A 26,844-nucleotide genomic window follows, 5' to 3' on the forward strand; every position below is an offset into this window, starting at 1 on the left:
TGAACTTTAATGAACAACTCTTATATATCAACAACCAAAATAAATTTGGAACAAGAATAAAAGCAATGCAGATCTAAGGTACAGTCAGATACTCTGAGTACCCTCCCCAGTGGTTAATCTCGTCAATGAATTTTGTTTTGTTAGACCCATGAGTCTACAGGCTTCATCTCCATCTCCTTTTCTCATTGCAATTTATTTGGTGAACACACTTCATACTTTATTCTGAAGTGTAGGGATTCTCCATGGTGATATTTGAATCCTAATGTTCCTTCTTCATTTGATAGTGATGGGTGGTTATGCCTAAAAGAGTCTTTGTCTTTTAGCTACAATACTTCTGCATTAGGTATAACTTATATACTATAAAATTCACCCGTTCTACGTGTACAATTCCATGATTTTTAGTAAATGTACAGAGGTGTGCAGCTATCACCACAATCTAATTGAGAACATTTTCATCACCCTCCCCAAATCCCTTGTGCTCATTTACAGTCAATCCTTGTTCTCAGCCACAGCTCCAGGCAATCACTAATCTACTTTCTGTCTCAATGGATTGGCCTTTTCTGGACATTTCATAAAAATGGGATCATATATGATGTCATCTATTTATGGCTGACTTCTTTTGCTTAATATATTTTTAAGGTTCCTCTGTGTTGTAGCATGTATCAATACTTTGTTTCCTTGTATTGCCAAATGATACTCCATTGTGTGGATATACTACATTTTGTTTATAGCTCTGGTTGATGGACATTTGGATGGTTTCCACTGTGGGCTATTATAAATAGTTCTTCTACGAACATCAGCATATGCATCTCCATGTGGACATATGTTTTCATTTCTCTTGGAATTACTGGGTCATATGGAAAACTTCAAACCTTACCAGCCACTCCTTGGAAGGAAGGTTGGGCAATCTACTTCCATAGTGATATTGCTTCAGAAACCCAAGGAGGGGTTCCTATGAGTCGAATCCGACTTGACAGCAATGTGTTTTTTTTTTGTTGTTGTTGTTGTTGTTGTTTATGGAAAACCTCTGTTTAACTTTTTAAGAAACTGCCACTGTTTTCCAAAGTGGCTGTGCTGCTTTACATTCCCACCAGTAGTCCATGAGAGTTCCAGTTCCTCCACATTCTTGTCAACATTTAATGTTGTCTTTTTGATAATAGACTTTCTGGTGTGTGTGAGGTGGTAGCTCAGTGGTTTTAATTTGCATTTCCCTAATGACTAATGATATTGAGCATCTGCCCCAAGAGATTTTTAGGTGTGACTCCTCAATGAGTGTTCCAAGAAAGACACTGGGGAATCAGTCTCCCCTTCCCTGTCCTCCCATTGTCAGAAATGTTTATGGAGAGAGCTGCAAGACCACATAACAGCACACTTCTGGGTGTGATTTTAACATAATTATTTTTCCAAGATTTTTTTCTTACGCCTGAGCACTTTTCCTCCCCAGCTCCCTACCCTTTGCAGTTGTTAGAAATTCTAATTTTCATCAAATACTTAGGTTTACATAGAAGCCGCTTGTGTCTGTGGGTGGTTTAAGTTTTATAGGTTGTTTTTGACACAAAGAGCCCAATCTTAAAAAATATGTATTTACTGCTCCCCTTCCCAGCATGAATGTTTTGGGTACATGCCTAAACAACAAATTGAATTGATTTTCAGTGATTTTCTACCAAGATTGTGATGAAGGGAAGCAATTGGTTCAGGCAGAGGCTAGGACACTAAGACACAAACAGGTGTGAATAGGGCGGCTGAGCAGGATGCCTCAGCAGTCTATAAATCCTGGTGTTGTAAATTAGCTGAAAACCCTACTTTGGGTACACAGCCAACACATCTTCTGTGTGCAAATTGAAAGTTTAAAATGGGAAACAAATGTTGAGCTGGATGCAGAAGCAGCGAGGGAGCCTGGCCCACCTGGTGGAGCTGAGAGGATCCAGGAATCAGTGGAAAATGGGGAGGAAAGCTGTAAAAGGGAGCGGCAGGGGTGCCTGGACCAAGTTAGGCCCCATCCAGGTATCTGGACAAGATTCCAGAGGGTAGAGCCCTGGAGGTGATGGACAGTCGATGAAGAAGTGAGGTCTGGGCTGAGGTGGGCAGATGCCAGGCCAGGGTTCATTCTGCTGCTGGGAGAGCAGGGCACCCCATGGCAGGAGTCTGGGATGAGGCCACTAAGTCAGATGGCCTGAGCTGATGGCACTTAGAGGCATCTGTCCAGGTGGAGGTCAGGGAAGGTTTGTGGTTTCTGTTTCTGACATCTGCCCCCTTTGGACAGGCATCTGGCCCAGAACCCTTTCATCTGCGACTGTAACCTCAAGTGGCTGGCGGATTTCCTACGCACTAACCCCATTGAGACAAGCGGGGCCCGCTGTGCCAGCCCCCGACGCCTCGCCAACAAGCGCATTGGGCAGATCAAAAGCAAGAAGTTCCGGTGCTCAGGTAGCCGCCTGCCCACCTGCTCATCTGTCTGTCTGCCTGCCATCTGTCTTCCGTCTGCTTAGGGCCCCAGTAATCCTTCTGGAGTGGCCCCAGGAAGGATGTCCTTGGCTTGCTGGACCCCTACAGGAGGGTGGAGAGGCCCCGAGTTCTAGTGTTGAGCCTGGGTGGTTGTTCAGTCCCAGTGCTCATTTCACTGAGGGCTGGAGGAGAGGGGGACTTGCTGCAGGTTCCAGAGCGAGGACTCAGACAATGGCCCAGTGCCCTCTAATCCCAGGCCAGCTCTCTCTCCTGCCATTGCTTTCAAGTCTTTTAAGACACATGAGAGGCTGGGAAACACTCACCAGTGAGATAGGAGCTGCCCCTAGGCTCTGAGACAGCAAGAATGGTCCCAGCAACTGCAATCAGCCCGGCACTTGGCTGGGAACGAGGTAGCCACCTTCTGAGTTCAGGTCCTGTCTGGAGCCTGACCCACTGCTGCCCATGCCCTTCTGTGAAGGTAGCACAGGCCCTTGTCTTGTGTTACTACAAGGCGAGTTCCAGTGGTTTGTGACATTCCTTGAAAGAGATTTTAGTTGAGTATGACCTTGGCGTTGGCCTGGGCAAACCATCTGTGCACCATAGCAAGACCTTCTCAACACAGAGGCTGGGCAGAAGGGCCCTGGGGCCATTTTCACTGGGCGGTGGGGCCAGGGCCTGTTCTGTTCCTGTGGGTCCTGGATGATACCATCATCATGCTGTTTCTGCTTCTCTCTCCAGCCAAGGAGCAGTATTTCATCCCAGGTAGGAGAGCGGGGGAGCCAAGGCCAGCCTGGGAGGTGGGTGGCAGTAGTGAGTGGGCAGAGGTTGGACTCTACGCTGAGGGGACATGGAGGCCTGCCAGCCAGAGGCTCCTGGGAGCCTGCCCCAGCCCTCAGACCCAGGCCATGCCCTTCCCTGCAGGCACGGAGGATTACCAGCTGAACAGCGAGTGCAACAATGATGTGGTCTGTCCACACAAGTGCCGCTGCGAGGCCAGCGTGGTGGAGTGCTCCAACCTGAAGCTCACCAAGACCCCTGAACGCATCCCCCAGTCCACGGCCGAGTTGTGAGGGGCCCCCTTTACCTAATCCTCCCTGGACCCACCTTGGGCTTTTCTCTGGTCCTGCCCTGTTTGGAGGCCCACCAGAGACCCCACCCCAGGAGCCGTTGGGCTTGGCGGGAGGCAGGGCCACTCCCTTCCTGCAGCCCCTGCTTCTGACTCCCAGCCCTACACTCCCCTCACAGCAGATTGCAGCACCCAGAGCAGGTCACCAGCCTGTGCAAGGAGTGGCCTTTGCCTTCTTTGGGGGAGAGGCTTGATCCCATTAGCTCAAGTTTGGTATTAAACGATCCTTTTAGCTGTATATGTGCATGAACACTGCACACATTGGTCATTTATTTATGCAAATTTTTATGGCAGTTTTAATGCCAAAATCCTTCCATCTACCCCCTAGCACTAGGCTGAAACTCCCTTTGGAATAAGATCAGTTTGGCATGCCAACTAAATTCTTTTGGGAGTCCCAACCATTGGAGTCCCAAATGTTTTCATTTCAGAGGGTACTCTAATATCTATCACTTAGAGATGTGCAAAGGAGCCCTCGTAGTGCAGTGGTTAAGTGCTCAGCTGCTAACCGAAAGCTTAGCAGTTCGAACCCAACAGTGGCTCCCTGGGAGTGAAGACCTGCAATCCACTCCTGTAAAGATTATGGTCCAGGAAACCCTATGGGGCAGATCTACTTTGTCCTGCAGTGTCGTTGTGAGTCAGAACAGACTAGACAGCGCCCAGCAACGTGGATGTGTCATTCTCTTCTTTGCCTCTTGCAGACGTTTGAACAACAATGAAATTTCCATCCTGGAGGCCACTGGGATGTTTAAAAAACTTACACATCTGAAGAAAATGTGAGTCAGCCTTGGAGGGCAGATGCAGTTGGGTTGCTGGCCCCTGGGATGGGGTCGGGGGTGGGGGGCTCCCAGTGGGGGCAGTGATCCAGTGCATGGGGAGGGGGGTTGGGTGCAGGAAGAGAAAGCCCTGAGCCCCAGGGTGCAGGTGTCCGTAATCCTCCCCTACTCCTCTCCCCAGTAACCTGAGCAACAACAAGGTGTCAGAAATCGAAGACGGGGCCTTTGAGGGCGCAGCCTCCGTGAGCGAGCTGCACCTGACCGCTAACCAGCTGGAATCTATCCGGAGTGGCATGTTCCGGGGTCTAGATGGCTTGAGGACCCTGTGAGTGTGCGGGGCCGGGGTGGCTGGATGGGCCAGCTGCCCTGAGTGGGGCAAAAGCCAAGCCTCAGTGTGGGGTGTATGCATTCCAAAGAAAGGAGGAGAGAGGGTGGGAAGCCTTTTCCCTAAGCTTGCAGGAGAAAGGGGGCAGCCAAGGACCCTGACTGTGGTGGGGACAAATGGCCAAATGTCAGCAGCTCATAGAGAAACCTGTTCTTGCTGTTTCCTGGGATGTGGGGTTGGTCCCTGGTGAGAGAATGGAAGGATGGAGGCCCCTCTGGCTGTCCTGTGGTCAGCCACACACGTGTTTAGGAATGGCCAATACTACTGTAGGCAGGAGGGGCTGGATGACCATGTGGCAGGGACATTGCGGCGGGACTCAAGTGGGTATAGACAGGGGCGCAGGGATGTTGGATCGTCCCTGCTATTCTGTGATCCTATAATTCAGAATCCAGCCAGATCTAACTAGACACAGGTGCTCAGTAAGATCCTGAGATCACCCACCCCTCCCTGAATCTGCAGGGAGACCCCTCCCTGCCCAAGCAGCACTGGCTCTTCACCTGATCATGTGGATGCTCAGAGTGTCCAACAGATAATGCCACTCAACAGGACTTCTGCAGCAGTGGCAACGCACTGTATCTGTGAGGCCCAATCCAGCGGCCACACGTGGCTACTGAGCACTCAGGGTGGCTAGTGCTATCGTTTCTGTTGTTAGGTAGCATCGTCTTGGCTCCGACTCATAGAGACCCTCTGTGCAACAGAATGAAATGTCCTCACAATCAGTGCTACTGAGGCACTGAATTTTCATTTCATTTACTGATTTAATTTAAATTGCTGCTGTGGCTATCGGCTGCTGTACTGGATGACAACCAGTACATATCTAGGTTATCTAGAAGCAACCTCCTAAATTTAAATCCCAGCTCTGCAGGAGGGCTCTAGGTTTGCTTTCTGAGCACATAGAGTTGAATTTGTGGAAGGTGAATAAATGTGTGATGGGACTTCCCGTAGATTTTTATTTGTTTGTTTTACAGAAAGGGATTTGACTGTGCACTTTGTTTAGAGCTTGCTTTTCTCAATTGTCGACATAGCCTGGCCGTCTTTCCAGGCTGTTCACAGAGGACTGCCTCATGCTTCTTTATACTTGCTAAATATTCTTGAATGAGGGGGCCATGCGCTATTTAACCAGCCCCTTTGTCCTTCCAGGAAAGACTTGGATAGGGACAGAGAGAGGAAGGGCAAGCACTGGGGCAGAGAAAGATGTAGAGTCAAGGCACGTGAGTGAGGTGCAAGGCAAGGAGCAGAGATCCCCATAATGCACCAACTATCCAGAGAGCTCTGGTGGTGTGGTGCCTAAGGCATTTGACTGCTAACCAGAAGGCTGGCTGTTCAAACCCACCAGCCACTCCTCAGAAGGAAGACTGGACAATCTACTTCCGTAGAGCTACTGCCTCAGAAGCCCAAGGTGGGGTCACTATGACTCAGAACCACTCAACGGCAGTGGGTTTGGTTTATATATCATGTAATTATTGGAAATCAAGGCTGTTTCCAATGTGTTTTTATTCCAAGCAATGTTGTGATTGTTATAGTGTCCCTTCAAGTCAATTCCTACTCGTGGTTACCCTATAGGATAAAATAGAACTGTCTCATAGGGTTCCCTAGACTGTAGTCTTTATGTAAACAGATGGTCCTGTCTTTTCTCCCATGGAATGGCTGGTAGGTTTGAACCACCAACTTTTCAGTTATCAGCCAGACACTTAACCCTTGTCACCAGGGCATTTTAATATTGTGATTAGTATCTTTATAATTAAATTCTGTGTCCATCCATGATTTTTCCTTTATGGTAAATTCCTAAAAGTGGACTTGACAGGGGAAAGCATAAAGCATCTTTCAGGGATCTTGATGCTTAGAACTAAGTGTGCCCCAGACAGGCCTCAAGTCCTTCTCCTGCCAGCAGGTGTGCAAGTGCTCACTGGCCCTCATTCCTGTGACTCTGGTGTGATGTTTTAATCTGGCAGGCAAAGATTCAATATTGCTCACGTATTTGTCCTTGAACATTTTAATGAGTGTTCATAAACCAATTTAATTTCTTTCATGAATTGCCTATTCTGTGCTAGGCTTGTAGTTTTGTCTTTGGTTTTGGTTGGAGAGGGGAATGGAGCCAGGTTTTTAAGGATAATGATTTTTGCAGAGATAGATGAGGAAGAACATTCTAGCAAGAAACAGTAGCCTGGGAAAGGCTTGGTGATGTGACTAAGGGCAGCATGTGTAGAGGACAGGATGGTCAGGTGTGTGCTGAGCCCTGGGGAATGGGGCTGAGAAGATGGTCTGGGGCTGGTTGGGAGGGGGTCTCCCAGGCAACAGTGAAGAGTTTAAACATAATTCAGTGGGCAATTTGGAGGCCACTAAGGGCTGCAGGAGCTCTGGTGACACAAAGCCTAAGGTATTTGACTGCTATCCAGAAGGTTGGCAGTTCAAACCCACCAGCTGCTTCGTGAAAGGAAGATGAGTCATTCTACTTCCATAGAGATTTACTGCCTTGGAAACCCAATGGGGGTAGCTCTGAGTTGAGCTCAACTGGATAGCAGTGAGTTTTGGGGGGTTTTTTTTATGGGCTGTAAACTGCAGAGTGGCTGGATTTAGGTTTTAAGGAAATATCTTGGGCATTGATGTGGAGCAAGGCTTAAAGGTAAGGAGAACCATTGGCCATCCAGGAAGTGAAGGTGAGGGCCAGATTAGGTGCCATCACCCAACTGGGTGGCGTAGAGAGGAAGGGCTAGAGTTCCGACACATTTTAGGGGCAGAGATGGTCTGGAGGTGAAAGCAAAACCAAACAAACCAAACTCACTGCTGTCAAGTTGATTGGACTCATAGCAACTCCTCTTTGGGTTTCCGAGGCAGCATCTCTACAGAACTAGATCGCCCGCTCTTCCTTCTGAGGAGTGGCTGGTGGATTTGAACCTCTAGCCTTCTGATTAGCAGCCAAACACCTTAGGCACTACACTACCAGAGCTCCTGAGGTGACAGCAGGTATGTAGAACTATCAGTCAAGCAGCAGAGGTCCACCTGGGTTCACGATTCCCCCCTTGTGGCTCAGTGCCCCCGGAGGAGAATTTGTGAACTGGCGAGTGGTGGCCAAAGCCACTCGTGCAGACAGATCCAGCCTGCGGGATACAGCGCGGAGCCCCGCCTCCTCCCTCACTGCCTCCCTCCCCTGCAGGATGCTGAGGAACAACCGGGTCAGCTGCATCCACAATGACAGCTTCACGGGTCTGCGCAACGTCCGGCTCCTCTCACTGTACGACAACCAGATCACCACCATCTCCCCCGGAGCCTTCGACACCCTCCAGTCCCTCTCCACGCTGTAAGTCCCAGCTCTTCAGGGACAGGCGAGCCATCTGGACCCCAGGAACACCACCCCCATCCCTAGGCAGCTGAATGCTGGGCCAGAGCAGAGGGCTTTGGAGCTGGGCTCGAATCCCAGCTCCAGCACTTTTTATCTGTGTGGCCTCAGCAAAGCCTCTAAGCTCCCTGAGCCTCAGTTTCCCTGTCTATGTAACAGGGGTAAGACCACCTATTATGTTGGGTTATTGTGAGGATTAGATATAATTGCTAAAGGAGGCGTCTATGGCTGACCTGGGGCTGGAGGTGGTGGGGTCTGGGGTCTTTAGGAAGCTGAACTCACTTCCCTACCATCTTTACAAGGCTCTTCCTTTACAAAAAGGCCCAGTTGAAGTGGGCACTTCTGCCCAAGGGGCCTTGGTATTGCCAGCTTCCTGTTGGGATTTGCAGTTAACCAAGGACAACAGGCCCTTTTTGCCATTTCTGTAAGAGACAGGGGAGAAGAGGAGAAGGAACTTTGGGGCCACAGGCCTGGGTGTACTTACTTACACCCAATACTTACTGTGGGTTTTTGTCAAGTAAGTTTCTTCACTTCTCTGAGCTTCCATTTCTTCATCTGTGAAATGAAGCTGTTACTATTCACCTATATCCTCATGTTAATGTATACACAGAACTTAGTTCAGGGCCTGGTACACAAAACACATTCAGTCAGTGTTCTCTGCTATTATCGTGAGGGTAGTGGTGGTAGGTATGGGACTGCTGGAACAAACAAGTCTGTCTGGGAGGAAGTACAACCAGAATGAATGTGAATTAGAAGTGAGAATGGCCAGATTTCACCACACACACTTTGGTCATGGTGTTGGTGGGACCAGTCCCTGGAGAAGTATGCTATGTTTTAAAGGGTCAGTGAAAAAGGGGAAGACCCTCAAGGAGATGAATTGGCTGCAATGAAGGGCTGAGGTATGGCAGGGATTGTGAGGCTGGCACAGGACTGGGCAGGGTTTCATTCTGTTGTACACAGGGACGCTATGAGTCGGAGCGGTTACAGTGTTAATTATTATTATTGTAGCAGCAGAAGTAGCCCCATTATTATTATGGTTACTCTGTGTGGCTGGCAGAATAATGACTTCCCACAGATGTCTCATTCCTTACATGAAGGAAGCGGGAGGCAGAAGGGTCCAAGTCAGAGTGACACTATGTGAGAAAGACTCAACTGGCCATTGCTGGCTTTGAAGATGGAGGTAGGGGCCGTGAGCCAAGGAATGCAAGCAGCTTCTTGAAGCTGGAAAACGCAAGAAAGTGAGTTCTCCCACAGAACCTCCAATGAGGAATGCAGCCCTGCCAACACCTTGATTTTAGCCCAATGAGACCCCTTTTGAAATTCTGACTCCTAGAACTGTAAGATAATACGTTTGTATTGTTTTAAGCCACCAAGCCTGTGGTGATTTGTCATAGCAGTAATAGGAAACTAATACATACCATAAACAGGAGCTATTTTTACTGTTATTCTCCCTGGAGGTCAGGATGTAAACTTCAACCCTGAAGCAGGAGTTTGACTGGGGAGACAACACCTCAGTCTGAGAGCAGCAGGACAGTCTGCAGGAGGGAAGGAGAGCAAGAGGCTGAGGAGCAGGGTCCGACTTAAACCTTCGTGACTCATTCAGCTCCTTAGGGCAGGACAGGCTGAGGGGAATTGGGTCACCACTGCCCATGCTCTTAACCTCCCTCTCTGTCCGTGAGGCAGGTAGCACTCAGGCCAACAGGGGGACAGCTCTCCCTCACAGCCCTGCCTCAGTCCTGGGGTGGCAGGTTGCAGAAATTTTGGAAAACTCTCTGAGAATGTGCTGGTGGGGTTCATGATGTCCCAGGCATCTAAGAGGGACCTTTGGAGTTGGTGGGAGTTGATGGTTGGCTTTTGGCTGAGGGTGTGTATGAGACTGGAAATTCAGAGCCCATCTGATCAGACCCAAGGGCTTGAGAAAAGCCAGGAAGGGGTCCAGCAGGCCTCCCCACTTGCCCTCCTAGATTGACTCTCCCCAACCCCACCTTAACTTCAGACTGTACAAGGCCCTGGGTTTGATTTAATGCAAGAAACGGCTGCAAGCCTTTTCAATGTAAAAGCTGCATGTGCAGCAGATGAAGGTGATGGTGATGGAGAATCTGTGTGATTAGAGATTAGTTCAGTTGTTTTAAAACCCACTGCCATTGAGTCAATCCAACTCCTCGTGACCCTATGGGACAGAGGAGGACTGCCCCATAGGGTTTCCAAAGCTGTAAATCTTTACAGAAGCAGAGTGCCATATCTTGCTCCTGTGGAGTGGCCAGTGGATTCAAAGTACTAACCTCTTGGTTCACAGCCAAATGCTTTAACCACTGAACCACCAGAACTCCTTAATCGTTTTAAAATAAATTTGTCCAATTTATATAATATTAAAGGGCAAATACAACTTTTCCATAAGTGGGATGTTTGTAACCCAAGGACTGCCTGTATTCACAAACTTGTGCAACTACCACCACTATCTAATTCTCAAATATTCTCATCATTCCAAAAAAGAAATCCCGTATTCATTAATAGGCATTCCACATCTCTCCCACCAAGCCCCTGACAACCACTAATCTACTGTCTATTTAGGTAGTCCATTTAAATAGAATTATATAATATTTGTGCATTTGTGTCTGGCTTCTTTCACTTAGCATAATGTTTTCAAAGTTCTTCCATGTTGTACTATGTGTCAGTACTTCATTCTTTCTATGACTGAAAAATATTCCATTGTATGGCTATACCACATTTTATTTATCCATTCATCAGTTGATAGGCATTTGGGTTGTTTCCTCTCCTTCTTCTTCTTCTTCTTTTTTTTTGCTACTGTGAATAATATGAATATTCATGTACAAATTTTTGTGTCAATGCACGTTTTCAACTCCTGGGTATATACCTAGGAGTTAATTGTCAAGTCATATGGTAACTCTATGTTTAACCTTTTGAGGAATTTCCAAACTGTTTCCACAATGACTGCACCATTTTATAAGCCCATTTGGTCTGTTCCTGAGATGCCTATCTCACAGTTTAAAACTGAAGAGAGCGAAGCCTGGATCTGATAAGAGATAGGGCTTTAACCAGCACACCAGAATGCACAGATCCAAAAAAGTAGATGACCCCTGAAGGCATTCCTTCGAAGGTTATCATCACTCAACCAGGATCCTCCCTTAGGAATTATTGCAGTGTCTGGAAGAGATCCTTGGGGAAGTCAGTGACATTTGAGAGCAGAACTGATTTGAGGGTGTTATTTGGCCTCCGTTCTGGTGGTGAGTTAGTCCCACTTAGGACCACATTTGAGGATGAGCAAAGATGGACACTCAGCATGGAGAATAAGCAGATTATAACTTACTGCATCAGGGTTAAAGGGTCCAGTTTTCACAAAGAGCAGATAAGGTCACAAAGCAGGGTGCTCAGTGAGTGTGGTTTCCCGGGCCTCCAGAGTTCCTCCACCAGAGATGGCTTGGGTGGCCAAGCTGAAGGCCAACCTGGGTTGGGTGTGGTCATGACTGGTGGCAAGAAATCCCAGGCTGGCAGCTTCCCAAGTTCTTGAACCCCTTGAGGCATATCACCCAGAACATTCGTCACGGTTGTCAGGAGTGCTTTGGGAAATTCATGTTACCCAGATGCAATGTCTGTATCCCAGGCAATTTCTGAGCGTGTCACTGGAGCTGCAATGCTACTTCATCCATGGGTTACAGAGCAGCGGCTGGCAGCTCACATGCACAAATACATCACAGCCATGTGACGGCGAGGGGCTGTGGTCATGCAGCATCAACTGCCTAGCTTCCTGCAGTAAGACTCAGCCGCCACCCTGGAGGGTGATGGCTAATTTAGTTTTGACAGTAGTTGGTTAGATGCCTTAGAGTTTGAGGATATCACAGAGGCCTCTGTCTTGTTCTCTGGGATAGTGTTGGAGTAGTATTCAGCTACCCTTGGAGAACAGTGGTCTTGAGAGTTGGGGGAAGGCAGAAAGGATTCTGGGTTTCTTATGTGGCTCATAGACCAGCTTGCACAGCCCCTCAGAAAGGAGTTCGAGGGGCAGCTGAGCAGGGCCAGACTGACTGGATGGGGATGATCCTCTTGAGTGATTAATCTAAAGACCTCACTCCAGGAGGGACAGCTCCTTACAGTTCATTGAAGCAGGGTCTCCCCACTGTAGATGTCAGTGAACCCTGCCTCCAGAGTCCAGAGAGTCCATCTTGGTAACTGTTGGTTGTCTGGGAAGAGTGGAGGGTGCTGTGTGGCCAGTACATGGCAAATCCTACAGTGGTAGACAGGAAAGGGCTCTGCTGGGAATCTCAGACCAGCAGGTGTCTGCTGTAGTCCCATGACCCTCCTTTTTCAGAAACCTGCTGGCCAACCCTTTCAACTGTAACTGCCAGCTGGCCTGGCTTGGTGACTGGCTAAGGAAGAGGAAGATCGTGACGGGGAACCCACGGTGCCAGAACCCCGACTTCTTGCGGCAGATCCCCCTGCAGGACGTGGCCTTCCCAGACTTCAGGTGTGAGGAAGGTAACTCGTGGGCCTCTTGGGCAGCTGGGCAAGGGTGAGCTGAGGCTACTCTGACAGGGTGGGGCATGTCAGGAAGAAGGGCATAGGTGGGCAGGGTAGGTGGGCAGAGCCCTTGATGTGCAGCTGAGAGGAGGGGTCTGCAGGGAAGGGTGAGGGACAAGGAGAGCCCCTCTTACTCTCATGCCTACCCCTGCCTGGTGGTGTCATTGTGCAATTAGAAGAGCAATGATGTACTAGTTATTAAAATATGAGAAAGTAGGGTTGAAAGAAGGAAGTAAACATAACCTATTTTCTCATCATTCGGAGGAAATCACAGGCAACATTTTATAACCTGAAAAAGTTATTTAACCTTTATGTGGTTATTTAACCTTTATAGATCTCAATAAAAGGGAAATTCATTCATTAAAAAAATACATTTGGAGGGCTTCCATGTGCCAAGCTAGCTGTGTAGGCTCTAGCAGTGAGCAAAGAGAAAAAAGATACACATTTCTGCCTCATGGTGCTTGCAGTCTAGGGATGATATGGCACCCCTTTAATAGGTTGTTAAGGACCGTGTTAGATTAGTGTCTGGCACACAATGGGCATCCCCCCAAATGGCCTCCTCTCCACACCAAGGTCCACCTTGGGTCTGAGTTGGAGGAGATCCACCCAAGTGTACTTTAACCTCAAAACAGGTTCTGGGGGCTTTGGCCCTGGTTGGAGGTGAGTACAGCAAAGAGGAAATATGTAGAATCTGGTGGCCAAGGTGCTGTCAAGGAGGGGCTTCTGTTCCGAGAGAGTCACGGAGCCTGGCTCCAGCTGCAGGAGGTCTTAGGAAGGCCACCAACCTCACTGACCCTGGCATCCTGCCTTCCTCCCTAGGTCAAGAGGAAGGGGGCTGCCTGCCCCGCCCTCAGTGCCCCCAGGAGTGCACTTGCCTGGACACCGTGGTCCGATGCAGCAACAAACACCTCCGGGCTCTGCCCAAAGGCATCCCCAAGAACGTCACGGAGCTGTGAGTAGCTCACAGAGATCCCATGGGGTTGGAGTGCAAAGAACACTTCCTGAGGGGCTGGGCCTGGCAGTGGCAGGAGGAGGAGGTCCCCAAGAGCAACTATTAGCTGCCTTTGATCTTGGGGCTAGAGCTTTGCAGAAAACACCAGTTCCAAGAAAGCTTTGAGCTTCTTCTGGAGTCCCTGCTGTAGGAGCACCTAATGGCACTAGCATCCACAACGAATGCTCACTCCTTTGAATTCAGCTCTGCCTCAGTGCTTGGCTGCTATCCAAAGGTTGGCAGTTCGAATCCACCCAGAGGCTCCATGGAAAAAAGGCCTGGATATCTGCTCCTGTAAAGATTACAGACAGAAAACCCTATGAGGGCAGACCGACCCTATCATATACAGTCACTATGAGTCAAAATCAACTCCATAGCACCCAACAACAGCAACCCAAAATATCTGCAGTTTAAAATTTAGAACACATGGACCTCACTTTAAAGAAGACAACTAACCAATAAGCTCTGCCTTTAAAATAAGAAGTAATAAGACTTCTTCCACTTGACGTCCGAGCATTCCCCTCAGTCATCGGCTCTCACATGTGGATTTTACCAATCCCCTGATGTCCATCATGAATCTTTCATGAGCTATCAAACCAATCCCCCATTGCTGGGTATTCAAGTTGTTTCTGATTTTTTACTATCATCAACAACCCATCAATGAACTGCTGGCCAAAGAGTGTACGTCTCTAGGACCTCCCAGGAAGACTGGATCCCCTGCCCTCCTATCCGCGGTGTGTGAATAGGTGTACGCTGCCCTCTCTTCGGCACCGGGTATTGTGACGTTCAAGTCTTTACTGATTTGATATCCATGCTGCTTTGAGTGTCGGTGCAGATTACATGCCAAACAGAGGGAGGAAGGCTAGGGCTTCTTCAACGGACACCTCCAAATGGATGGTCAGTTCGTGAGCTCTTCCTATGTCCTGGGATGGATCACCCCAGGCCTCAATGGCGGAGTTTTCCCTTCCCTGTGGTGAGCACATGAGGTTTTCATTTGTATTTCTTTCATGACCAGTGAGGCTGCCCATTTCTTCATGAGCACACTGACCACAGCCATCCTTCTCCTGTGACTGGCCTGCCCATCCTTTGCCCAGTTTTCTGTTGTAGGGTTAGTGCTCTACAAACCTTGTGTGACCATGTTTTCACCTTGATGCTTAGGCAGCCCTAGGAATATAGGGATGGATGGGCCAGTCTGGCTTTTTGACAGGAGCAGCTGAACTTTGGAAAATCCCTGGACTTCTCTAAGCCTCAGTATCCTCAGCTGTAAAATGGGGCTACTTAGTTCTATTGACAAGGGCAGCCAAGAAGATCAAATGAGACGGGAGCAGGAAGTCCCTCTGAATAACGCAGAGTGATGGGTGTGGATGAGTAAAACCCTGCTGTTGTTGCCACTGGCTTCGCTGAATTTTGGGGGGGGGGGGCAGTGAGGGCGGTGGAGGTGGGCTGCAGTTGGTGGGAGTCCTGTGCCAGTTCCTGACTCATGTGTCACTGCTTAGCAACTTCCACTTACAAGGCCAGGATAGCTGATGGAGTGGGGTCAGGTTTAGAGCATCTTGAATACCAAGTGTTGGGCTTAGAAGGAGTTGTGGTGGGCTTGGTTCTAAGAGAGATGACTTAGGTGGCCATGGATATAGTGGACTCCAGAGGGAAGCCAAGATGGGAGAATGGAGGAGGCTGCTTTAAGAACCTGGGCTTGAGTGAAAGTGTGCATTCAGGGTGATGTGAAAGGGACCGGTGGGAGGAGCCACCTCAGGGCCTGGGACTGGCTGTAGAGGGGAGCTGGAAGCAGATGGTTAGGGGAAGCTGCTTTGGGTGGAAACACTGAGTTCAGGTTTGGGTCTGTCTGGGTCTGGAGCTTCCACAGGAGGGGCCTCGCACCCTGTGTGAGCAGGTACGGGAAAGACCTGGTGGAAGGTGGTTCTGAGAGGTAGTAACATGCAGATCAGATCTATGTAGCCCAGAGAGGAGCAGGCCCAGAGGAGAGAACAGCGCTGGAGCTGAGCCCCAAGCAGGGCCTATGGACAAGGAGGGAGGCTGAGAGGGCAAGTCAGGGAAGTAGGAAGGAAACCAAGAAAGGCTGCATGTCTCAGTGGTTTTTACCAGGTTCTCCAGGTGGCATCTACCCAAATGGCCCCCAAATTTACCTATTTCCTCTTCTGATAGTGATTCTGGGCAGGTTGTGGTCGACATCTACCCCACTGCAGTTGAGTCAGATCCAACTCATAGCGACCCCTCCTTGGGTTTCTGAGGCCGTACCACTACGGAAGTAGATTGCCCTGCCTTCCTTCCGAGGAGTGGCTGGTGGGTTTGAACCGCCAGCCTTCTGGTTAGCAGTCAAGTGCCTTAGGCACTACACCCCCAGAGCTCCTGTGGTCTACATATAGGGGAAGAAATGAGTGAGGAGGTCTTGGCTGCAGGGGAATGGTCTCCCTAGCACCTGAGCACTGCCAGAGGTCGAGATGGGGGCACTCACCCTGCTGTGTTCTCTCCTGCAGCTATTTGGATGGGAATCAGTTCATACTCGTCCCAGGACAGCTGTCCACCTTCAAGTACCTACAACTTGTGTGAGTATCCAGACTTCGCTTGGATCCAGGACCTGCCTCAAAGGACAGGAGGAGCACTGGCACCTAACTGCGTGGCTCCAGCCACGCTGGAATTTCCTAGAGACTCAGCTGCTAGGCAGATCCCACTCCCTTCCGGAGACACCCCTGCATAGAGCTGTTTTGCCACCTAGTGGCCATGCTTGTGACTTGCACTGTTCTAGTCTCACCTGGGTGGGACCCTGTCCGCTTCTGCTCCTACTGTCTCCTCAAACCTCCTCTAGGCTGATAATTATTGTTACTGATAGTCAGCCTTGTAAGAGTAGGGGCCAGGGAAGAAGTACAGGGTAGTGGAAAACGTTTTCTCAGCCCCACCTTGGTACCCAACTAAAGTATGATGTTGTTGTTGTTGTTATATGCCATAGAGTTGGACCCGACTCATAGCGACCCCTCCTTGGGTTTCTGAGGTGGTGTCACTACGGAAGTAGATTGCCCAACCTTCCTTCCGAGGAGTGGCTCGTGGGTTTGAACTGACAGCTTTCTGGTTAGCAGTCAAGTGCCTTAGGCACTACACTACCAGAGCTCCCAAAATTTGATATATGGCAACTAAAAATATACATCCGTAACTGAGTTTTTCTTCAGTCCAGCTTCTATTATTGCTTCTGCTGACCCTTTTTACACTACAAGAAAGCAAAAAGTAAGCCTTAAGAATAAGTTCAGTTCCTCTTAGTCTTACAGGGTAATTCTTCACTCTAGTTTTCTTTACTCATTGGCCAGGTTCTACCGAGGAGAATTTCAGAGAACATTCCATCTTAGTGTTGCTTGGGACAGTGCTGCTAAAAGTGTGGTTTATGGACCAATGTCAGTCCAAGAACTATTTGTTATGGGTCTTAAATTAGATGAGGAACTTGCAAAAAAAAAAAAAATGTAAATCAATGTACTACTTCCTTCATCAAGAAAGTGTTGCCAAATTTTTTTTAACTAAATTCACTTGTTTGCTTAGTGACCTAGCGATTGCATTCTGACACACGGTCTTTATCTTGCTGTGGACAGTAACATGCTCTTCAAGGACTGACTACTTTGAGTAGCACTGGCTTAGAGAGTTTTGCAGCTCCAGTATACATCTTTGCTAATGACCTAGTGAATTTGTTTTCAGCATTCCAGATAGGGAATAGAGTGATCAGTGGCTGGTGACCAAGTACCAAAGAGAGGGACTTAACATGACAAGTTTCCCCAAACTTTCTTTGATCTAATTTGAGGCACTTGTGCTTAGGCTACACATGAGGAGGAGTGGAGGGGAAAGGAGACTAATGCCAGGCTGGTACTTACTATGAAAACTGCCTCTTGGGGGCCAAAATACTACCATGTCTTCATCACAAGGAAGAACCACAAAGCATATTGACCATTCAATACAATTCTTAAACGTATGTCTAAAAACAATGGAAATATTTTTAATGTGATTATGGAAAGGAAAATTTACTAAGAGAAAATAAAGGCAGGAGACATTGATTCATTTTACAAACATTTATTGACCCATGAGCTACGTTAATAAGCAGATGTGACAGCCCCTAAATCACAGACTTTCCTCCAGAATGCTAGGGGTGAAGGAGATATAGGAGAGAGGAATGGAAGCAAATAAGGTTATGTAGCATACCTAAGTGCTCGGACAGAGGTAAATGTAGACTAGAGGTGTGGTTCAAAGAAGGGTGGGAAGCTGGGGGAGAGGAATGGCTTGGAAAACAAATTAGAGTTCACTAGCTGGGCATCGGGAACAGTATATCCAGAGGCACGGAGGTATGGTATGCTCAGAGAATTTAAAGAAATTTAGTAAAACCAAAGCCTGAAAGGCATGAAGGGAGTCCTAGGAATGAGAGACAGGAACCAGACCAAGGAAGACCTGACAGGTAGCTAGACTACGGGGTCTGGAGGTCATACTTCAGACAAAGGGGAGCCACTGAAGGTTCTTTGGTAGGGAAGTGACCTGGTCAGATTTTGTCATAGAAAGATTGCTGTGGTTTCCACCCATGCGGAAGATGGATTGAAATAGGGCATAGTTGTGGGTGGAGAGATGAAGTCCAAGGTAGATGCCAGATGAGAAATGGTGGCTTGACATCAGCAGGGACTTAGGAAGAGGGGACAGATGTGAAACATGTACAGAGACACATGCAAGACCTAAAATTTAACATGAGTAGAATGAAATAGAGGAAATATGGACAGGGCTGTTTCTGCGTTCATTGTTGGAGTTGTTAACTGGGAGGAGCATAGCACAGGAAGCAGGGGTGGAGAAAGAACAAGATTTGGACTTGACTTTGAGGTGCTGTAGGACATGAGGTGGAGGAAGTGCTTACGAGAGAGGGTGATAATGGCAGTCCTGTCCCATGATGTGAGGGAAGCCAGGAGCATCCCTCGGGGTACCCAAAGCGCATTAAAGAAGAAGAACAAGGAAAGGCCTTAGTGATCCCCAAGCTTAATGGCTAAGAAAGAATCATTCACCCAAGACTAAGGAGTCATGGCCAAAGAGGAAGGAGGAGAACGGGAGGATGTGAGGGGTTCGAGGGAAGAGAAGGTTTTGAGAAGAGGCACAAGGGTGATCAGTCATGCCAAGATGCTGCCTGGTCACTCTGGGAGCACACGGTGACCTGTGGTTTGCGGAAGATGGACTGGGGTTTGAATCCAGCTCTACTTCCAGGAACCAGCTGAGTTATTTAATCACTCTGAGCTCATGGCTTCATTGTAAAATGGGTTTACTGTCTCCCTCTTAGGACTGTATGGAGGACTAATAAATTAGCCTCTGATAAGTGCTAGCCAGAGAGAACAGAGATCTGGCAGTTGGGAGGTAGCTGGTGCCCTTGGTTAGAGCATTTCTGTGGTGTGAAGTGGCCAGGAACCAGGCTACAACCACAGTGGGCTGAGGCGAGTAGTTGGTGCAGAAATGGAGCTATGAAGCCCCAAGGACCTGGAAGGCGATCAGGAGCAGAGTGAAGGCTGTAGCTGACTGTGAACCAAATTCCTCTCCACCACCACCGCCCACTTCCATCTCTCCACCACCACTCCTGCCCCACCCTCCAGGGTGTCAGTTGGAGCCTCTGATCCACCTAGGTGGGGGACAAAAGAGTGTGTGGGTGGGGGGAAGAAACAGCCCATGAAAGTGAGTCAGGGTTGAGTTCTACTTTTATAAAGGATGATTTTCTTTGTCTTTTCTAGGGACCTGAGTAACAACAAGATCAGTTCCTTAAGCAATTCCTCCTTCACCAACATGAGCCAGCTGACCACTCTGTGAGTCCTCGCGGTGGGAGGGGAATGGGGAAGAGTGGCCGTGGCCACTGCAGATGGGTGGTGGTTGGTACTTCCTCCAAGCTGCAGCCTCTGCTGTGCACTGCTGCCCTGTCCGTCACTCGCAGAGTGTGCAAGGGCCTGCAGGTCTCAAAGACTGTTTAAAAGCATTTATTATTATTATTATGAAATGCAGCATATATACAGAAAAAGACAAAAAATATGAATACACAGTTTGACGATCACAAAGCTGGCACATGTGTAAGCAGCCCAAATGTCTCCCTCTGTCCCTTTCTGATCTTCTCCCCTGCTCACAGGTAACCCCTATTCTGACTTTTATTATGATCATTTCTGCAACTTTTGTTATAGTATTGCCATCGACATGTGCATTTCTATAAATGATACAGTGTAATTTTGCCTGTTTTTGAATCTTACATAAATTGAGTCATACAGTATATTCTTTTATGTCTGTCTTTGGCTTAACATGTTTATGAGCTCTGTCGTGTTGTTGCATGAAGCTGTGCTCTGTTCCTTTTCATGCATACATAGGATTCCTTTGTAGGAATATGTCATACTTTCCTAATCTGTCCATGATGGATATTTGAGTTGTCTCCAGTTTGGACTTTTGTGAACAGGCACTCTCCGAACATTTTCGCATCCATATTCTAAGATGTTTTAATGCTTGCTTTAATTATATTATAAGCAAGTGATCAGAAAGTATTAACCACTTCCCTTATATTTGCCTAATGCTTAAGAGTGTATCTTCTTCACCTTCCCAACACCCCACTTTACAGATCATGTGCCAAGAAGTGCAGGGACTTTCCCAAGGTTCCAATGCAGCCAAGCAGTAGGTCAGTAACCCAGAAGGGAAGGATCCCTGCCCCAGCCAGGCCACCAGGAGCAGAGTGTGGGCCTGAGGCCATCAAATGCCCCTTCTGCTTTAGCCTCCTGTACTTATCTGCCCCAGGGATCTACTAGTCAACTAATTTCTTGCTCAACGTCTCCATGGCGACCTGGCAACTTGATTGTTCATCCCTGGTGAGATTTGGCTTTGGAAGGACTCTCCGGGTCCCAGTGAGCCTTTTGTGAATCCTCCATGGTCTAAGGCAGTGGTTCTCGGTGAAAGGAGGGGAGCTTGCCTTGCAGGGGACTTTTGGCAATGTCTGAAAACACTTTTGTTGCCACAACTTAGGGAGTATACTGCCATCTAGTGGATAAAAGCCAAGGATGCGCTAAGCATCTACAATGCCCAGGACAGCCCCTGCAAAAAAAAAAAAAAAAAAAAAAAAAAAAAAAAAAAAAAAAAAAAAAAGATCCGGCCCAAAAGTCGGTAGCACCGAGATTGAAAACCATGGTCTAAATGATACTGGCAACTTTGCGGGAAAACAGAGCCATTTCCTGTGATATATCTCAGTACTCTTTATTATTTAAAAAATAGCTTTATTAAAGTATAATTCATCTTCAATAAACTTAACACATTCAAAGACTACAACTTGGAAAGTTTGGACATAAAGTATACCCAAGGAACCATCACCAAAACCGAGAGTTCCTTCATTCTCCTTGGTAACCTTCCCTCCTGCCCTCCCATCGCCCCCCAAGCAGCTGCTGATCTGTTGTTTGTCATTATAGATTAGTTTGCATTTTCTAGACTTTTCTATAAATGAGATCATGCAGTGTGCACTCTTTTTATATGGCTTCTTTCATTTAGTTTAATTATTTTGAGGTTCATTCATGTTGGTGCATGTATCAGTACTTTATTCTTTTTTATACCTAAGTAGTACTCCATGATATAATTTTACCCTAGTTTGTTTATCTGTTCATGTGTTGATTGACATTTGGATTATTTCCAGCCTGGGCTCTTACAAGCATCATTTCCTTCGTACTAATCTGCTTGTCTGGGCTTGTCTACATTTTATCTGTAGACATTTTAGGAGGGTGGTTTAGCTTGTGGACTCTGGAAACTGAGAAAGTGAATTGAACTCCCAGCTTACTAACTTAATAATTGTGACTCTGGGAAAGTGCTTTCACCTGTCAGATCCTCAGTTTCCTCATCTATAGGATGGGGATAGTAATAGTAGCATCTTCACCATCACAGCTCCCTAAAGGGTAAGTTGTTCCATGTCCCTGAACTTCAGCTGTCATTTGGAAGGGATGGTTGAGATGGTGGGCTCCTCCAAGGAGGCCCTGGCCCCTGTGTTGACTTCAGAGGGAATCCCTCCTGGGTCCCTTGCTGTTGCCACCTCCCTGAGGGAAATGCTCTCAACCACAGAACTAGCAACTGTCCTTTATTGAGGGTGCATTGCAGCCCGGCACTGTGCTAAGAGCCGGGTTTTCTCATGTAGGCCACAAAAGGACCCTGCAAAATTGGCATTATTGTTGTCACTACTTACGGTGGAGGGAACTGATTGTGGCATAAAGAGATTAGGGGCTATGCCCAAGATCACATGGCTTATTAGGGCAGAGCTGAGACTTGATGCAGGCAGCTGGGCCCTGCCTGCACTCTGATCCAAAGCTCTGCCTTACCTCAAAGAGCGCGAGAAGGCTGTTTTGCAAAATGATCCTGTGCATGTGAGGGCTTGGATGCGCTGTGCTGCCTGCCTGTCTGGGCCTCGGAGCACCGACGCTGGGCCCTTCCTTCCCTCCTGCAGGATCCTCAGCTACAACGCCCTCCAGTGCATCCCCCCACTGGCCTTCCAGGGGCTCCGCTCCCTGCGCCTGCTGTAAGTCTCTGAGCATCATTCTGCCCACAGAGGGCCCTGCCTCCCGTCTAGAGGGCATAAAGGACCCATTTCCGGGACCCCCATCAGAGCCAATGCTGTGCCCAAAGGTGGGAAATCAGTACATTCTCATTAAAGCCTCTTCAGAAGCCAAGTAATGAACAGGAAAATAGTTAAGAAATGGAGGTTGCAGTCTCTCCCAAGTTGTATTTGCTGTGTGTGTGTATGTATATGGGGAAGGTACCCAGGATAAGGTAGCTTTTCATTTGTATATGAGGCTCCTGTTCAGACTGAGACTATTTGCAAGAGATTTATGAACTATTTCTAAGAATTCCCATTGCCTTGTTATCAAAAGGAGCTCTGGTGGCCTAGTGCCTAAGGCATTTCACTGCTAACCAGAATGCTGGCAGTTCAAACCCACAAGTCACTCCTTGGAAGGAAGGTTGGGCAATCTACTTCCATAGTGCACCTCAGAAACCCAAGGAAGGGGTTGCTATGAGTCAAATCCGACTCCATGGCAGTGAGTTTGGGTTTTTTTGGTTTGTGATCAAAGCCCTCTGTTGTATCTGTTGTAATGCCTCTCACGATTTCATGCGTGAATCCTTTGTCAGCCCCGACCAGAACAAAGTGACATTCTTCCAGTCTTAGCCTGTGGCTGGTTGTACTAACTGCCTAACACGAGGAAGCCTCCTTCCCCTCAGGCCTAGAGGAGGAACACAGGTGCACACACTCCATTTATGAAACAAAGAGAGTGCTGAGGTTATTTGTTGTTGTTGTTATGTGCCAGGGAGTCAGACCCGACTCATAGCAACCCCTCCTTGGGTTTCCGAGGCAGTATCACTACGGAAGTAGATTGCCCAACCTTCCTTCTGAGGAGTGGCTGGTGGGTTTGAACCGCCAGCCTTCTGGTTAGCAGTCAAGTGCCTTAGGCACTACACCCCCAGAGCTCCCCTGAGATTATTTATGATAGCAAAAACAGAGTCTTCTTAAAGGACTGGAAGACAGGGTGGGCTGTCTGAATCACTGCCTTCTTCTTCCCCGTGTTCCGTAGGGCGGGAGCTTTGAGTTGGAGCCCTCTCCCTCATAGCACTGACTGAGGGATCTGAAGGATAAGCCCTAGTCCCCTCTCAGCAGAAAGCGGGGCTGTCCCTACTTCAGTTCTCCCATCTCTGCCTCTGAAGTGAGGTCCCAACAGCCTCTTATCTCCTCAGGTCCCTCCACGGCAATGACATCTCCACCCTCCAAGAGGGCATCTTTGCAGACGTGACCTCCCTGTCTCACCTGTAAGTAACTCTGGCCCAACTCTTTGGGTATCTTCGGATACTTAAAACAGAACATGGATTCTGGGAAAGACCTCATCTCCTGAGATGGTCAGAGCTTGTTGCTTTCATCCTGCAGCTGATAAGCTTGTGAACTTCAAATGTGCTCCCTCTGGGACTCTTACACATTCAGTAGTGGTTCATCTTCTCCAACAATGAAATACGACAACATTTCTTCACAAGCAATAATGAAGGTGGTAATGACCATTTACTGATTGCTAAGCACTTCACCTGCATTAACTAGTTTAATACTCACAGCGATCCTACAACATAGGCACTGCTATGCCCATTCTCCACACAAGGAAATGGGCCCCAGAAGTTTGAGGAGCTCACCCCAAGTTGCATAGCTGGTAGGTGATGGAGCCTTCTGACTCCAAAGGCCAGGCTCTTAAGCACTACATCAGCATCACACCTCTGACTTCACACAACAGGGAAAGGTTCCGGAGATTTAATACCCCAAGAAGTGGCATAACTGGATGTAGACTTGCTTCCCAAACCATTCATCTGGCAGCATCAGGAGGATTCTTAAGTAGTAGTAGGCTGTGGCAGGACCATCCTAGTCTGGAAATCAGACTGGGAGCAGGGCAGACACCTTCTCTTCCGAGGTCTCTTGGTGCTATTGTCAGAGTCAGCATTCAAACAGATGGGCTGGGGCTGGGACTCTGGGTGTTAGTCTGCTCTTGCCCTCTGCCCCACTCTCCAGCCAGGGGCTTGAGTGGGCAGACACACCCACGTCAGAGAGCGTTTTAGGGGTCCCAGCATCTCTTCTGGAAGTTCATTTACTCAACTATCTCACTGGATTTTCTCAGTTCTAAGACTTGCCTTTTCTGCATTTTAATCTATTTGAAATCAGAGTGTATTTTACAAATGAGGAGTACAATTAATGTGATAATGTTTCTCCACCTCTACTCTCCATCAAAACATATTAAATCAATGCTGCATGTCACAATCTCATACCTGAGGAAATAACATATTAATAGTTTCCATGCACTGAGGGTCTGCTTGGGTCAAATACTATATGCTCTGTGCTTTAGGTGGAGTGGCTCATTTACTCCACGACTGAGATGAGAAGTAACTTTTTGTTAGGCGCCAGCTCTGCATTCAGCAGGGACTGCCTTAAGCACCACACTGAGCACCACACCATGGTGAGAAAAGTGCAGTAATTGATATCTGCCACGGGACTAGGAGGGGTCAGGGGCTCTGTTCTAAGTGGTAGGATTCATCATTTCCATTTTATAGCCCCAGGTTCTGAAAAGTTAAGTAGCTTCCATAGACCATAAACTTAGGAAATAACAGAGACAGGGTTGAACTTAAGTGTGTCTGATTCTAAAGCTCTTTATTTATTCTTCACTCTGTTGCCTCAATCAATATGTCCTGAATACCAACAAGGAATCAAGTGCTGAAGAATTGACTATCACAAAGTTTCTGCCCTTTGTGGCCACCTGGGATATTATAAAGAAAATTCAAAAGAAGGAACTTCACAGAAGAGGTTCCATTATGCTGTCGTTGAAGGATTAGGAATTTGCCATTTGGAGAAAGTCATTCCAGGTAGAGGGAACAGCATGTGCAAAGGCACAGAGGAAGAAAGTAAATGGCATATTTAGGGATGTTCTGTTGTCTGGCATAGGATGCAGGTGTTTGGCTGGGTGAGTAGCGTGGACTAGGAAATAGTGAGTCTGGGAAGGTACGTTGGAATTTGGTTGTGAAGGGCATTTTATGCCACGTTAAGATGGAGTTTGGATTTTATTCTATACATAGAAGGGAATGATGGAAGAATTAAATTTTAGAAAATTCCAAGAAAGCCAATGGTGACATGTAGAGACTGAGCGGGTGGAAGAAAGCAGGAGTAAACCTTGATGATTGTTGTGGTCAGGTGCTCTCAGGTCAGTTTCAACTCATAGTGAACCTATGTACAACAGAACAAAACATTGCCGGGGCCTGTGCCATCCTCACAATTGTTGCCATACTTGAACCCATTGTCACAGTCACTGTGCCAGTCTATCTCATTGAGGGTCCTCCCCTTTTTTCACTGACACTCTACCCATTATAATTTTCCAGAGACTGGTCCTTCTTGCATGACCAAAAGTATGACAGATGAAGTCTGGTCATTCTCACTTCTAGGAGCATTCCAGCTCTACTTCCTTTAAGATAGATTTGTTCGTTCTAGCAGTCAGTGGTACATTCAATCTTCTCAACACCACAGTTCAAATACATCAATTCTTCTGTGATCTTCCTTAATCATTGTCCAGCACTCACTTGCATATGAGGCTATTGAAAATACCATGGCTTGGGCCAGGCACACCTTAGTCTTCAAAGTGACATTTTTGCTCCTTACTACTTTGAAGAGGTCTTTTGCAGCAGATTTGCCCAATACAATACATTGTCTGATTTCTTGACTGCTGCTTCCATAGGTGTTGAGGGTGGATCCAAGTAAAATGAAATCCTTGACAACTTCCATCTTTTCTTCATTTATCATGATGTTGCTTATTGGTGCAGTTGTGAGGATTTTGTTTTCTTTATGTTGAGGTGTAATCCATACTGAAGGCTGTAGTCTTTGATCTTCATCAGTAAGTGCTTCAAGTTATCCTGACTTCTAGCAAGCAAGGTTGTCATCTTCATATGCTAATGGTTAATTAATCTTCCTCCAATCCCAATGCTGCATTCTTCTGCATATAATCCAGCTTCTTGGATTATTTGCTCAGCATGCAGACTGAATAAGTGTGGTAAAAGCATACAACCCTGACGCAGTATCCCCTTGTTCTGTTTGAATGACTGACTCTTGGTCTATGTACAGTTTCCTCATGAGCACAATCAAATGTTCTGGGATTCCCGTTCCAGATGGTGGAGATGGACAAAGACCAGGCAAGGACCATGTGGTTTATTGTTCTTCTCTCTCCCATTTACAGGTACACATTTCCATTGTTGTTGTTGTTAAGTGCCTTTGAGTCAGCTCCGACTCATAGCCACCCTGTGCACAACAGAACGAAACACTGCCTGGTCCTGTGCCAGCCCCACGATCCTTGCTATACCTGAGCCCATCGAATTTTTGGCTGTGAGTTCAAGTTTTGTTGACAGTGATCTTTAGGAATCCTGAGGACCTAAGTCAGAGATGCTTTTCTCCATTTGTACTTGTCTCTGCTGGACACTGGGATGGTTGCTGCACTGGGACTAATTCACCTCTTTTGCAAACTCCTGGCTGCAGTCACGCCTTGCCCCAGCTCTCTTTGCTGCCTTGCGTGATGTTTGCAGGCACTGAGTCCACCTTTCCCAGCTCAGTGTCTTTGTTATGCTTGGAGTTTAAACATGCACTTGGCTACTTTTCCTCCAACCCCACAAGAGCTGAATAATACCCAGTGACATTCTGATCTGGTCTCCATCTCAAAATCTAGAGACATTCCCCCCCCC

General features: G+C 47.6%; 1 protein-coding gene across 1 annotated transcript in view; it reads left to right on the forward strand.

Moving 5' to 3' along the window:
* Positions 1–26,844, forward strand: part of SLIT1 (slit guidance ligand 1) — a 213,079-nt gene that overhangs the window by 155,154 nt on the left and 31,081 nt on the right. Inside the window, exons 12-23 of the mRNA XM_007940050.2 lie at positions 2,264–2,427; positions 3,184–3,207; positions 3,367–3,511; positions 4,270–4,344; positions 4,526–4,669; positions 7,884–8,027; positions 12,391–12,557; positions 13,419–13,551; positions 16,086–16,154; positions 19,335–19,406; positions 22,052–22,123; positions 23,332–23,403. Coding sequence (XP_007938241.1) covers positions 2,264–2,427; positions 3,184–3,207; positions 3,367–3,511; positions 4,270–4,344; positions 4,526–4,669; positions 7,884–8,027; positions 12,391–12,557; positions 13,419–13,551; positions 16,086–16,154; positions 19,335–19,406; positions 22,052–22,123; positions 23,332–23,403 — 1,281 coding nt within the window. The remainder of the gene's footprint in view (positions 1–2,263; positions 2,428–3,183; positions 3,208–3,366; positions 3,512–4,269; positions 4,345–4,525; positions 4,670–7,883; positions 8,028–12,390; positions 12,558–13,418; positions 13,552–16,085; positions 16,155–19,334; positions 19,407–22,051; positions 22,124–23,331; positions 23,404–26,844) is intronic.

This window comes from Orycteropus afer, unplaced genomic scaffold (genome assembly GCF_000298275.1).
Source record: "Orycteropus afer afer isolate SDZICR_OR568_19922 unplaced genomic scaffold, OryAfe1.0 scaffold00064, whole genome shotgun sequence".
NCBI classification, from domain to species: Eukaryota; Metazoa; Chordata; class Mammalia; order Tubulidentata; family Orycteropodidae; genus Orycteropus; species Orycteropus afer.